The 14,896-nt window shown below is 35.9% G+C and overlaps 1 protein-coding gene across 2 annotated transcripts in view; it reads right to left on the reverse strand.

Moving 5' to 3' along the window:
* The window catches only part of OTOGL (otogelin like), a 138,693-nt gene that overhangs the window by 34,864 nt on the left and 88,933 nt on the right, over nucleotides 1–14,896 (reverse strand). For both annotated transcript variants that reach the window (XM_076006803.1, XM_012759761.2), the window contains 5 exons: nucleotides 11,013–11,180; nucleotides 8,417–8,695; nucleotides 5,756–5,873; nucleotides 884–963; nucleotides 504–572 (listed from right to left, as the gene is read on the reverse strand). In XM_076006803.1, the coding sequence (XP_075862918.1) occupies nucleotides 504–572; nucleotides 884–963; nucleotides 5,756–5,873; nucleotides 8,417–8,695; nucleotides 11,013–11,180 (714 nt within the window). The remainder of the gene's footprint in view (nucleotides 1–503; nucleotides 573–883; nucleotides 964–5,755; nucleotides 5,874–8,416; nucleotides 8,696–11,012; nucleotides 11,181–14,896) is intronic.

The raw sequence follows: 14,896 nt of genomic DNA on the forward strand, positions 1-14,896 counted from the left end.
TCCCCCACCTAGTGCCAGGACAGTGCACCTGACACAGTTGATGCTCAATTAAAGCCTGTTGAATAAATTGAAAGAATAAATATCTGAACTTGAATATTTCTAAACTCTAATCCCTGGAGAAATAGCACATGAAGTTTGTCAGGTCTCACTGTGAGTGGATTTATTAAATCCTTTCCCGAGGCAAGTTTCATAAGGAAGGAAGGAAGTGAGAAGAGGAGCACAAGAGGCCTCCAGAGCCTGGGACAGAACAGAAAACTCAAAACAGAGGCACAAAAGGAAACCTTGATTTACATCTACATCTCATTAGAACAAAGTCAATCACTGCAAAAATCTAAGCAGGGTATATATATATAGTACAACCTAAATTCTAGACTTAAGTTTCAGGTTTTTAGATGTCAGTTAAGTCCTAGTGGATACGACTGTATTAATAATAGCAGCTATAATCGGTGTGCCAACACTTAATTACATAATGCTAATTTTAGTGTCCAATATTGTAACAATACCTGTAAACATGGGTACAGATGGCTTCTCTGGTGGCATTAATGCTGGTTCTGTGGGAATCACAGGTATGCCTACAAAGAAACAAAGATTCTCTTTCTTAATCTGTATTTGCTCAAAGTGAGACCCGTAGAACTCGTACAGAGCTCTTTAGCTTTAAGGGAAAGGTTTCGGGAGAGAAAATAGGAAAGATATTAGAGGAAAGATTTATATGGTTGAGAAAGTAATTAGGAACAAAACAAAACTGTGGAAAGGGTATTGAAGAAGAATCTTATGAGAGTTTATTATCTGCCTAAAGCTTCTGTTCATAATCACTTGCCTCATAGAGAAAAGAATATGCAAGTGTTTCATTTTTCATAGTAAATTAAGCAAGGTTCACACTTACAGTCTCCTGGATACACGCATTTCAGGGTGACCTCATCAAGGATCATATTTTTAGGGCAGTAGGGCAAGCATCCTTCAACCCTTTACATAAAAAAAAAGCAAAAAAACTTTGAAATACAAAAAGAAAGAAACTGCATTTAACATATGCAACTAAGATACATTCTTCCCAAAATTCTTCTATCCCCTTGTCAAGCACCAAGGAGGGCTCCATTTGCTACCACTCCAACCTACTTCATTTCATAAAATCATAAGCTAGTAGATCATAAGGGAACGTCATTATGAATAAGGCAGACAGATGTGAAGGCAGAACATTCAAACTATATACTTATGGGGGGACATGCTAAGTCCATGTTCAATAAATCAGTGGAAATGTAGAAGAATAATTTATTGAGATTTTAACCTACATCTGTTGCAATGTTATTTCCCACTCCTATACTCCCTTCACATCCAGGCTGATTGACATACTCTTTGACAATCCTTGCAATGAGGATGGTTGCAAAATAAAACCAGCAATTTCAGTGGCCTTCCCTACCTACTATTAAACCCAAAACTCATGGAAAAGATATTAGAGATCTCTAGATTGAAGAAATGGCAGTGTGACATGGTTGCAGTTCTTTGAGAATGGGGAGGGGGAGGGGTAGAGGCTCAGTTCTCAATGGTATTAAGGCCCAAATTGTGGCGGTGGCCTGGGAGGAGATGGTTGTAGACCAGCCCGAAGAGACCCAGTTTCAAGCCCCAGGATGTCTGGTCTTGGTATGAATCCTGAGTCTTTGTGTGTAGCACAAAAGCCAAGGGAGAGTCTCAAATTTCAAGAAGCCATATTGTGGGCCAAAGACAGGAGGGGCCATCAGAATATCTTTCTTCTAGAGGAATGATGCCAAAATAAGGGCTAAGATTACATTCTCCTCTTGTCCAATTGGGGCTCAGAATCCAAATTATTCTAAATTCAAAGGAAATAAATGTAATCCTTTGGGTAGAACCATGTCTAATTACTATATACATATATACTGCAGAGAATTAATGCAAATATTGTTATAAAAAAGCTTGTTTATCTGCCTCTAGAATACCCTAGCAGTTTATAACAATATTTTTAACATTTTAAAAATATTTCCAATTGCTTCATCTGTAAATAATTTGGACTAAATTTTTTTAGTCCAAATTTTTAGTACAAATTTCCTTCAGGATGAAAGGCCTCTTTTCTTCAGGATGAAAACAAACTAAGTTGACACTACAGATAAGTGTTGCCACCAGAGGGCATTTGTTCATGGAGGCAGATCCAGGCAGCACTTTTTAAATAAGAAGAAAAGCTATTAATAATTTCTCTCTTTTTTTTTTTTTTTTTTTGTTTTGTTTTGTTTTGTTTTGTTTTGTTTTTTGAGACAGAGTCTCACTTTGTTGTCCAGGCTAGAGTGAGTGCCGTGGCGTCAGCCTAGCTCACAGCAACCTCAAACTCCTGGGCTTGAGTGATCCTTCTGCCTCAGCCTCCCGAGTAGCTGGGACTACAGGCATGTGCCACCATGCCCGGCTAATTTTTTATATATATATCAGTTGGCCAATTAATTTCTTTCTATTTATAGTAGAGACGGGGTCTCGCTCTTGCTCAGGCTGGTTTTGAACTCCTGACCTTGAGCAATCCGCCCGCCTCGGCCTCCCAAGAGCTAGGATTACAGGCGTGAGCCACAGCGCCCGGCCAATAATTTCTCTCTTAATGAGGCTTAATGAGACACATTTAATGATCTCTTGGATACTTCTTTCACAAATGATTTTTTTCCCACATAAACAGTTTAGCTTATATGACCATTTGTCTATTTCATAAAATGAATTTGAATAATAAAACTTTAACTAGTATATGATATTCCTACTCTAAACTGTGTGATGTGGGAGAAAAAAAGAAAAATTAAAGTTACTGGATCACTGAAAGACTAGGACTAGTTAGCTGTCATCAAATTAAGTCAATATCAAATTTTTTATGCAACTCAATTATTTTGTAGTTGTTTTATGCATGTTAAAAGCATAGCCAAACTCTTAAAATACTTTTCAAAAACCATTAACTTTTTTTTTTTTTTTTTTTTGAGACAGAGTCTCGCTTTGTTGTCCAGGCTAGAGTGAGTGCCGTGGCGTCAGCCTAGCTCACAGCAACCTCACACTCCTGGGCTTGAGCGAACCTTCTGCCTCAGCCTCCCGAGTAGCTGGGACTACAGGCATGGGCCACCATGCCCAGCTAATTTTTTTTTTTTTATATATATATCAGTTGGCCAATTAATTTCTTTCTATTTATAGTAGAGACGGGGTCTCGCTCTTGCTCAGGCTGGTTTAAAAACCATTAACTTTTTCCTTTAAAATACCTTCATAGTCACACACAGCATGTTTCTCTTTGTTTTGCCAACTAGCTGGTAATCTACTAAATTTCTAAGTGATAAATATAATGCCTCAGATGCAGAACTGTTCTTATAATAGGTATATAATAGGAATAACTGTATTTACATATGTGCTCTAGGGTATGCTACTTGGCATCTTTTCTCAGAAAAGTTCTCATTTTCACTAGATACTTTTATTTTTAACATTTGCTATGTGCCAGAAAGTACAATCATTTAGAACAAGGGTGGTGGTTCTGTTGGGACTTAGAGGAAGGGTACGGAAGCATGTTAAAGCCCCAGCTCAGTACCTGAGTCTCCCCTCCAGGCTGCAAGTACAAGGAACAATAATTAGGCATCTGGGCACAGGGGAAGTAGACAGGAGGTAGAAATAAAGGTGGAGATGGGAAACATCATGGCAGCGGTGAGGTTTCATCCTGAGTCTCTTCTTTGCATCCCAACCATATCCAAAGAGAAACTTAGGGACAGTTACAGACCAATAAATGGGAAATTTTGAGGATCTGGTTGCAGCCACCTCAGAAACTGGTAATGTCATTAGAAGTAATAAACCAGCCAAATGTCACTTCAGAATATAGCTCAATTTAATCCACTGTGCCTGGGCCTGCTGTGCCCTCTGCTTTCGTCCTTCCTTCTCCCATGCATTCCCCATTGCTAGTTGCTAAGCCTCTTATGGGACCACTATGGCACCCTCTCCTCCTGATGCTACCAGAAGAGGCAGGAAATGGATTTGTGAATGCAAGAAGTCCAACTGACTGGTGAAGACTTCTTTTCAGAAAAAAACAATTGGCTATTTTTAAGAAAATAGATATATCACTTTCTTCTCTCTGATACGCAACAGGGTATAGCAGTCCAAACACTGGCTCCACTGTATACAGACTGTATGGTGCAGGGCAAATTGTGTAACTTCTCTGTGCCTTGGTTTGTTTTCTCCTGTGAAAATGGGAACAATTAGATTACCCATTTTACAGTACTTAGTATAGTTTGTATAATAATGTAAATAGCTAAATGTTAGTTGATGTTATTCCTCTAGACTTCTTTCCTGTGTTGTCACTATCTACTTTTGTTTCTGTCTCCTTCCTAAAGACTGTGAGCTCCTTGAGAGAGGGACTGGGTCTTATTTATTGACATGCTCGGAACTTTTGTTCTGAGCCAATGTTCACCATAGAATAGAAGCTTTCAGTGTTTAATGTAAAATGATTCTCTTAAAAAATTCCCTCCTACAATTGATGCATTTCTCGGATCTTCTGCAAACTCTTATAAAAAAAAGAAAAAAGAAAAGAAAGAAAAAGTGGTTTACACTCTCTGTCTCATTTTGTTTCTTCCTATTCTCCAGGTTGCTAAATCCAATGAACAATTTTCCATATCAATTTAAAATCCTCAAAACCAAATTCCTGACTTTTCCTCCAAGCTGCTCCTTCTAACATTTTCCTTATCTCCATAAATGGCAACTTGGTCCTTCTATTATATCGAATTATTTGAAATTGCTGATATTTGGCCAGTTTGGGCTACAAAAATGGCAACTTCATATGGTTTCACTTAATTTCTGAGGCAAAAACTTGAGTCCTTAACTCCTCTTTCTCTCATAACTGATATTAAATCTGCTCACTTCTCATAACCTCCAGGGCCACCAGCCTCATCAGTCCCCTTTATCTCTTATATTACTAATCAATTTTGCCCTGTCCTTTCCCTTCACAATAGTCCATTCTCAATACAGTAGCCAAAGTAAGCTCTGTAAAACATAAATCAGATGTCACTCCTCTGCCTAAAATACACCCAGGTTGCCCATCTTGCCAGAGTAAAAGACAAAATCCTTACAACAGGCTATGAGGCCTTATCTGATCTGCTCACCACGATGATTCTCTGTTCTTATCCCCTAACTCTCTCAATTTAATTTATTTTGCTCTAACTAATGGGGCTAATGGCATCCTTAGTTATCCTCAAACACAACAAACACATTTCCACACCAGGACCTTCACATTGTTCTCAGATTAAAAGACTCTTCCCCAGATATCCCCATGGCCAGTCCTCTCACTCCCTTTGGGTCTCTGAGCAAAGAGATATCAGCTTATCAGGGTGTTATTCTCTGACCACGTATATTAATGGAAACACATATACACATGCCTTATGCTGTCTCCCTTACCATCCTTTATTTTACTCCAAAACACATATGACCATCTAAATGTTGCATTATATACCTATGTTTATATTTGCCTATTTTCTACTCAACCCAACAACATGTAAGCCCCATAAGGGAAGGTACTTGTGTATTTTGTTCAGTACTGTATCCCTTGTGGCAGGAAGAATTCTTGGCACATAGTCTAGACCATCAATAACTATTTCTTGATTTAAATGAAATAAATTCATGAATGAATATATAGCCAATACAAAGTTTTCTTGAGAATAGCTGATTTGAATCCCCCCCCCCAAAAAAAAAATTCACTGAGAACAGAATCTGCTAAAATTTGAATGTGATCATCAATCAGTAAACAATTACTTACGGTGGAAGAAATGTACACGCTAGGGCTTCAGGGTCACTACACGTTTTAAAACAGGGAGTGGCACAAGGTTCATACTTCCACTCACACATCCTCCTGTAAGGCACAGCTACCTGAATTTCTGAGAGAAAGTAAAGTTTAGATTGTGTACATTTTTAATTCACAGCTTGAAAACTAGCAACTTATGACATGAATCCTTCTAGTGTTTGACTCCTCTTTGACCATAATGCTATGAGAAGACAGACCTAAAAAAAAAGCATTGTAATTGTTTGGTGATCACATTTTGTACTCAGGTTAAATATCTAAATGTAAGTCTATCTTCCAATAATTTTTTTAAGAGAGGTTGGAGAAGGCTAAAGAAAACTCAAAATCTTCCTTTCACTATGTTTAGTGGGTTTTCATTGATCTTCATATCATAATAATACCAAACACTTGTTTGGAATTTGATATTTTGCAAAGTAATTTTTTGTCCATTACTCTATTTTATCTTGTCCATTATTCTATTTTATCCTGCAACAACCCTGTTGAGTAGGTATTATTTTAAATTTGTGAAGGAAGAAATTAAGGCTCATACCAGCCAAGTGACTTGCCAACTTCAAACAATTAGGACAATAGCAAGACCAAAAACACATTTCATGTTCTTGAATCTAAAGAGAATGTTCCATCTTTTTCTACTCACAATACTTAGCACGTTGCCTTGTAGATGGTAAGCATTGTTAAATAAAAAAGGATGGATTTGAATAATACATGCTTATAGTTATAAAGCCTCTCTTTATTGAAGATTTTTCTCCTGCAAACTCTGCTTATACTCTCCCCTTCCTGCAACATAGAGAAGTCCTTTGGTAGCAGTTCAAGGCTATTTCTGAACAAGAGACTCCATAAGGATAAAATTCAGGAAGGATGTATGTTTCTAGTACTTTGGATACAGAATTAAATTCCAAAGGCAAGCAAAATAAGTCTCTTTGGAAAGTACCTATGCAGCTAAAGACTGAAGTAACTGCTAAACTTGAGTTATTGGGCTCACAGAGAGAGAGGACTGGTTCCAAGAATAGAGTAGACTGACCCTTAGAGTTTCCTAGGTTTAGGAAGCCCACAAAGATCAGTTTCTGAGATTCTGATGATGCCATTGGCTAACGTTCTCTAAACCTCAGGTGGCATTGCTAGGTCTAGTTCTGAGAGAGCAGATTTCTAGAGTAGATAGAAAAGTTCAACTTTAAGTAAATTCATGTAAAAATATGACATCTACTCTTATGGAATGTTGTGTAAGCATGTCAGTGACTCTTTCTCAAGAGCACAGTGAAGGAGGACAGGTCCTTGGATGACCTTGGCTGACCCAGCTCTTTCCCTCCTACTTGCAGTTGTCAGAACAACTGGATAGAATGTTTCAATAATATGTCCTCTTGAGATCCAGAGGAACTATCTGGAACAGTGCAGTGGCCTCCATCCTCATCCCTCCAAGAACAGGATGTCCTGCAGAGTTTGTACTCAGTGATCCCGGTGGCACTCAGGGTATAAAATCCAGAGCAAAGTGCTTTTAGGGAGTCCTTCAGCTGTAGTGCAATATGAGAAACACACAGACAAGACTCCATTGCCCTGGGCAGCTTCCTGAGCCTTGCCGGACTGGCCCACCATAGGCCCTAGTCTTTTGTTGATTCTTGCTACCTACCTGTATGCAATGAAGTTGTTTCCCTGATTTGTTGTATAAGTGGTGAATCTCATTGGACTAGACCTAAGAATGCAAGTGTTAGAGGTATTAGGGCTTCTTTGGTTCTGCTTTGAGCCCCTTGCCAGAGCAATAATGCTTGCAGAACTTTGGCAGCTGAGTTTGTGCAAAATCTCTTGCCAGACTTAGGAACCTTTGAACACAGGAACTCTATTCTATAGGCAAAATTTTCAAGCTCAATTTGGATTTTCTAAAACCTAAAGATTAGAGAGGTTTGCAGAAATTTATCCACACTAGAAAAGGCAAATTCTTAGCTCTCTCAGACTGCTTTAGGAGGGTTAACTAGGATGAAACAATTTGTTTGGGAGACCCAAGGAAGATATCAAGCTCTAGATTTTGAAAACAAAGCATGACTTTTAAACATTGCACAAAGAAGTGAAGATTGCTTTATGAAACTCAGAAAATTCAATAGTGATAACCCTTTAAAAATCTCTAGAAATAAGATTAGGCTTCTCCTGAACTAGGGAAATCTGTCAGAGGTCAATGAAATCAGATACCCTTGCCTTCAAAGGACAGAGATAAACATGCTGCACTTATCACTAAGAATTAAATTAAGCAGAAGTTGTTTTCTAGGAAAGAAAAAATAGAATAAAACACTAGACAACCATGTGATATGGTTGGGCTCTGATTCCAAACTCCAGATAATTGTAATAATGGTAATAATTTGGGTAATAATAATAAAAAATGTTATTTAGGGTTGTTATAAGCAATTTCCATCAACTTATTTAATACTCACAGTAACCCTATGAAGTAGGCATTATTATTTCTCCCATTTAACAGATGAGTAAACTGGAACAGAGAGGTTAAGAAACTTACTTAAGGTCATCAATTCTATCTACTTATACACAGGAAGAATGGTTTTACAATTAAAAACTGATAAATATTCTCCATAATATAAATTTTCCTATGGATTCCTATTTTAATGATTTCAGGAAACATACCTTCTATACTGAAGCTACTTGAATGTTTAAATTCTTCAGAACCATCGTATTTTGATGCTTTGACGGTAGAATCTGTCACTGTGATGAAAAAGCCTTTTTTGCTGTATAACTCAAATGCACTATAACCAGGAATCCAGAGGCCCTGATGGTGGGAAAACGTTGCTCTCCGCTGAAAGGCTGAATTTGCCTCCCATAGTTTCAGACTGAGAGTGTCATCATCGTGGACATAGAGAAAGTAGTTTGGTCTTTCAGCAGATTCCAAGGAAACAAGTGCCAGTGCTGTAAAACATAGAGCAGTGTGTTTAACAACTCCCTGGATTTTCAGAAGGAAGATGAACACTGGCATTATAAAATGTATTTACAAAGTTCAAATATAGCACCACACAATTACCATAAATAATAAATGTCAATTTCAAAGATTTCAGATATGAATTAGGAACTCTCTAAAGGAAAACTAATTATTTAAATGCAGTGAATAACACTGCTATCTCAAAAAAAAATCAGTCTGGTTATTTCCATTTTTTCAATAATTTATTATGTCCTTGGGTTAAAAAAAAAAAAAGAAAAATCAATGAAGACCCCAGAATGTATAGTTTTATATAAGTAATCAAATGATTAATTGGACACATATTTGTATTTGCAAGCTCTAACACTTATAAATTCACAAAATGTACAAACAGCTAAATTAGATGATTATAAAAGAGTAAGAGGATAGAAAAATAGATCAATTTAGGTGTGCAACTGCATTTCAATATCACTGGGTTGTTAATGAGCAAATGTTCTTGCAAGAGATTTTACTGCATCAAGAAAAGACTATTTACTCAACATTTTTGTCTATTTCCCAAAAGATGATCAAATGGCTAATGAGCAATCAGGCTTTACAAAGCATTGGAGAATTAGCATCCTTTCTTATTATGTGCTTTGAAAATTTCCCTTATATTTGTAAAACTCATGATATAAAACTAATTGAGATTTTAAGTTGATTGTCTTAAACACTATTCAGATTTTTCTACTAAAAGCATTAGTTATTGTAAATCACAAAATGAAGAGCTCTCTCTAATTCAATATGATTTCAAAAGCATTTATTGTGTCCTAAAAACATAAGTTCCTCTGCTTCACACTAGAAGAGGTAAACAATAAAAGAAATTTTTATATGAGAAAAAAAACATATAACTAACATAAATTAGGATTTGACTGTGGTAAGGTGTTTTCAGAACTAAAAAAGGAGTTCTTTTCATAGGAAAGAATTTAACCAGAGAATTGGGAGATTTCTTATAGTAAGTGCAAGTTAAATCAGATTCATTTAGTCAATGAATATTTCCTAAGCTTATGCAACATGGCATTCATGGTTCTGGGTAGACTACATAGAAACAATGTAGCCTGAGCTTCACTGGATCCGAAGAGGAAACTATCACCTGTCAGAACAGGTACCAAGGAGATACAATAAGTTGAGATTTGCTCATGCAAACCAGTTAATGTAGGGCCAGGTTCTAGGTACTGACATATGAACCAGGACATATGAACCAAGACATACGAACCAGGACAGATAAGGCCAAGTAAGAATAACAGACTTTATGTAGACAGAGTGACTGTCTACTTTCTGATTTGGGTTCTTAATACTTAGTTTCTTTGATATCAAGTCACAATTTTTTCAAGTCACAAGAAAAAATTGTGACTTGATATCAAAGAAACTAAAATCCTTCAAATATTAGGAATTAAAATCCTTAAAATATTAGGAATCAGTAAATTGTTTTCCAGAATTTCAATTCAGTTCTGTGATTAATACTATGAAAATTTTAGTTGTGCTTTATTTGGCACCAAAAATTCAATCAAATAATTGCAGTTCTAATATATATATGCCAATAAAGAAATGATTTTATATGTTCAAAGGAGATAACTGGTTCATATGCCAATTTCATATTTTATTGTATATCTTTTAGGGCTGCAGTCCACAACCCCCAGGCTGTGGACCAGTACTGTTAGGAACAGCTTGTTAGGAACTGGGCTGCACAGCAGGAGGTGAGTGGTAGCCGCTCCCCATCACTGGCAATGTCTTCTCTCTCCACCCTCAAGTCCATGAAAAAAATCATCTTCTGGCCAAGCACGGTAGCTCACGCCTGTAATCCTAGCACTCTAAGAGGCCGAGGTGGGCGGATTGCTCGAGGTCAGGAGTTCGAAACCAGCCTGAGCAAGATTGAGACCCTGTCTCTATAAATAGAAAGAAATTAATTGGCCATTCTAATATATATAGAAAAAATTAGCCGGGCATGGCGGTGCATGCCTGTAGTCTCAGCTACTTGAGAGGCTGAGGCAGTAGGATTGCTTGAGCCCAGGAGTTTGAGGTTGCTGTGAGCTAGGCTGACGCCATGGCACTCACTCTAGCCTGGGCAACAAAGTGAGACTCTGTCTCCAAAAAAAAAAAAAATAAAAAAATCGTCTTCCATGGAACTGGTACCTGGTGCCAAAAACGTTGGGGACTGCTGCTAGGGCACTTAGAAAAATGACACAAACATATTAGATCCCTATTAATATTACTAAATGAATACATTAAAAAATATATGTGGAAAACTAAATTCTTATTTTCAATTATACTTACATGATGTCTTCTCTTTGAAAAGGCCTGGAGTAATCATAAAAATAAAAAATAAATTGCCATGAATACCACTTCTTGGCAAAGAGAAAATGCTTCTACTTGTCATATTGGCCCCCAGAACAAGGCCAGTCTGCCCATAACTTGCCAGCATATATGGTCCTTCTCCAAGTCCTAGTTAAATATAAGAGAATTATAAATTGACATTAGATTTTAAAATTTCAATGTGTCATTTCAAGGAAATAAATTTTAATAGCAAAAAACTCCAAACAATAGAGCAATTAAAAATTTATCACTAATAAAATAACTGATTTTTTTCAAAAAGCATCACTTAGAATAGTATAATTTAGTATTATGTATATATACATATATATTTATAATATGTAATTTTGAACATATATAAACATGACTATGTATACATATATGTGTGTGTGTTTATGTATATGTAAAGCAGAGCTGGAGAGGTTAACTTAAGCTTTCTGGATGGCAAATTTTATCACCTATATGAAGAAGTTTGTCTAGGTAACCTTCCAGCTCTAACATTCCAAGATTCTAATCTATCCTTAATAAATATAAGAAGTACAGTTGTGTCAATGGCCAAGTATTTTGATAATCTTCTAAAAAATCATCTCTCCTTAAGAGGCTGCATTGCATGAAAAAATAGTTCGTGACACGATATATTTTACTATTTTGAGAATTACTGAATTTCACCAATAAGGTATGTCTATAAAAAATAGAAAAGAAGATGAAGCTGAACAGAGAAGTCAAAGACCTTTTTATTTATGCTATCATTTCCCATACACTTCAATGGTTCCATATAAAGTGGAAAACATTTACTACAGTAAAAAACTATTTGGTCTAGAATAAAACCTGAAATTCAGTCAGAATAATTTTTCTGCAATGTTTACCTTATAAAGATGAGCATATAAATAACAAATACGTTCACTGATATCAAAATTAATTTTATGTGTTAGGTTTTATTATAATGAGGTCAGTTTACTTTCAACTCAATAGCTATGCCATTTAATGTTTTTTTAATATAACTAAGATATTATAAAACTGAATTTTCTTCTGAATCATCAAAAATTAAGTTACATAATTATGAGCTGTATACTTTTAACAGGTATGCATGTATGTTCATGTTGTTGGTTATGTAAAGTGTTGATATACATATGGTAGGTATTATCATAAACGATTCATCCTGCTGCTCTCAGTGTATTTCACTTTCCCTCTTTTCTCATTTTTATCTCAAGGACAATTGACAATTTCCCAGCCCACCCTAAGGAGGAAGAAAAGAAAAAGATTAGAAGAATATAAGGGCAAGATTTTTCCCATTAAGAACTGAAGATAAGGTCTGAATAAAGGGGAAGGGATGATTGGATTGGAGGGATGAGAAGTCTTCCAAGTAGGAAGGGGAATGAGAACCAAAATTTCCATCATGAGGACCAGGAGAAGAGCAGAGGGACTCAGAGGATAAGTTATCTTCAACTGTACTCCCTTCCACTAGCCCATCATCTGGGACACGTCACCATTTAGCAGCTGGGGACTCTTATAAGCCACGAGGAAAAGAGCTTCACTAGGGACTTTTGATACCCTGAGTAGAGATGAGGACTTGAAATAACTTTGTCCCCACACTGAGATGGAGCTGAGCAGGAACTGGAAATTTTTTCTATGAGCTTGGTATCACAGGACCTACCACCAATGCTACAAATGTATACTATGCACAGTGTTTCTCCAGGAGCCAAAATTTACAAGAACCAAAAAGCCAAAAAATTATATCAATAGTATCTACCACCTAATGGCTCATTTTCTAGGAAGGACAACAGTAGAGTGATATAAACTTCCAAGGTGCAAATATACTTCAATTTATAAATATGTAGATTCATATAAATATGTAAATAATGCATAAATAAGTCAATAAATATGTGAATTATAATGAGATACAATTCAAAATGGAGAAGACATATATACAACTACTATTGGAGGGCTTGAAGCACCCTCATGAATATTCAACATAAGAATGACAAAGGAGGTACCTAAACAAAATCTTCTCTCCCCTACTACATATGCCCCTTACTATAGTGATCTGAAGAGACATTTGTCATCTAAGAAATCCATTTGTATAAAAACATAATGCTTTCAAATTGACTCCCAGTTAATTGCTATCTTGCTTCTGAACTATTTTCACCAGCAACTGAGAGACAAAAATCATTGACCTTATCATTAATTTTCTGCAGGGAGAAGTATAATGTCACCATTTACTAAAAGCAATCATTTCCTGCAGTGATTCCTTAAACATAGAAATAAGCATATTCTATCTAATAAAAGCACTCTGAACTTAAAATTTGCATAACAACTTTTAGCAGGATATTGAAGTCCTTGCTCATTCATAGCAATAATAATAAAAAACTTTACATTTTTAGTAAATGCCATAGAAATGAAAAACAGATAAATTTGGGCTAAGGATTATTGAAATAATCTATCTCCTCTATGGTAACCTCTGAACTCCCTACTACTTTTTAAATTTTTCTTCCTATAGAATCATAATTATTTTTTTCTGTATTTGCTTTAAATTATATAAGTATCTTAATAATATGGTGTCTGGCATGTAGCAAATACATAAAAGGAGAAATATGTCAGCTATAAATGTCCAAAAAAGACTAGGTAAGTTTATAATAGTTGTGAAATTCTGGGGATGAAACAAATTAAGAATAATCATCTGAAACCATTTTCTTTTTATTATTACTGTCAACAATCTTCACAATTCTATATTCCTCTTCAGTTGTCTATCTGTTTCATTACTAGGAAGTTTGAAAGTAAGACTTTCCTTGCTTGGTATGTTGATGATTTCCCCCATTACTTTGATCATAAGAAATAAATTTTCCTGCCACTCCATCCAGACTGTGAGTGTCTCATGAAGTCCAAATGTCCCATGTTCACCCTCTGATATTATCAATACAGTATTACAAATGAAATTAGAAGAACTGGTTTGAAGAATTCTATAACACATTAGGAAAAAGAACCATTGCTGGAAATGCAGTGGACTTGCTGACAGAAAGTGAAATGTACCAAGTAGCAAGAGGTAGAGATTCAACATGCATAGAAAATTCTGCTTCTGGGTCCATGGGTCTGCAGAAAACATGCCAGATATCACAAAGGCACAGATGGAGATTTTCATAGCAGAATTGGGTGAGATAGGAATTTTTGAGTGAGAAAGTTATTGGAGCATTTTCTCAAGTTGATATCTGTGCACATTATATATAGCATGTGATAACAATGTGTGGTGATGATCCCTACACTAAAATGTGTTAACTGCACAGCCTGTAGGTCAAGCTCACTGGCTCTGAAGTTAAATTGTTTATAAATCCCAGTGTAACACATTTTTGATAAGTGACTCTGGGAGTTATTTAATCTCTCTGTGCTTCAATTTCCTTTGCAAAGTGTTGATAATAAAGCATATAAAATAAAATAATAACATTTTGAAGTTTAAATTATATGATATAGAGAAAATAGTGAACACAACAAAAGTTCTTGTTATTATCAGTATTATTACTGATTTTATTATTACTAGCCAATCGATTGCATTTTAATCATGGAATCCAAGAGATTGATAGAGAGAGAGGGAGAGAGGGAGAAAGAGTATATGTGTGTGTCTTTATAATATTGAACAGAAAAAGTGTTGAATTGTTCTCTTTTACTAAACTTCCATACATGTAACAAACAGCCAAAAGTTAAAATGCCCATTTTATTTTTAATTAATCATCTCTATTTCTTTAAAATTAACTAGCTGACAAATTTCTCCCTGAGAAATTTTGCTACCCCAAAGTGTCTTTGATTGGTTGCTTGGCCCAGATTTCCTATAATTATTACTCTAACTGACCCATCCATCA

Source organism: Microcebus murinus, chromosome 10, assembly GCF_040939455.1.
Source record: "Microcebus murinus isolate Inina chromosome 10, M.murinus_Inina_mat1.0, whole genome shotgun sequence".
Taxonomy (NCBI): Eukaryota; Metazoa; Chordata; class Mammalia; order Primates; family Cheirogaleidae; genus Microcebus; species Microcebus murinus.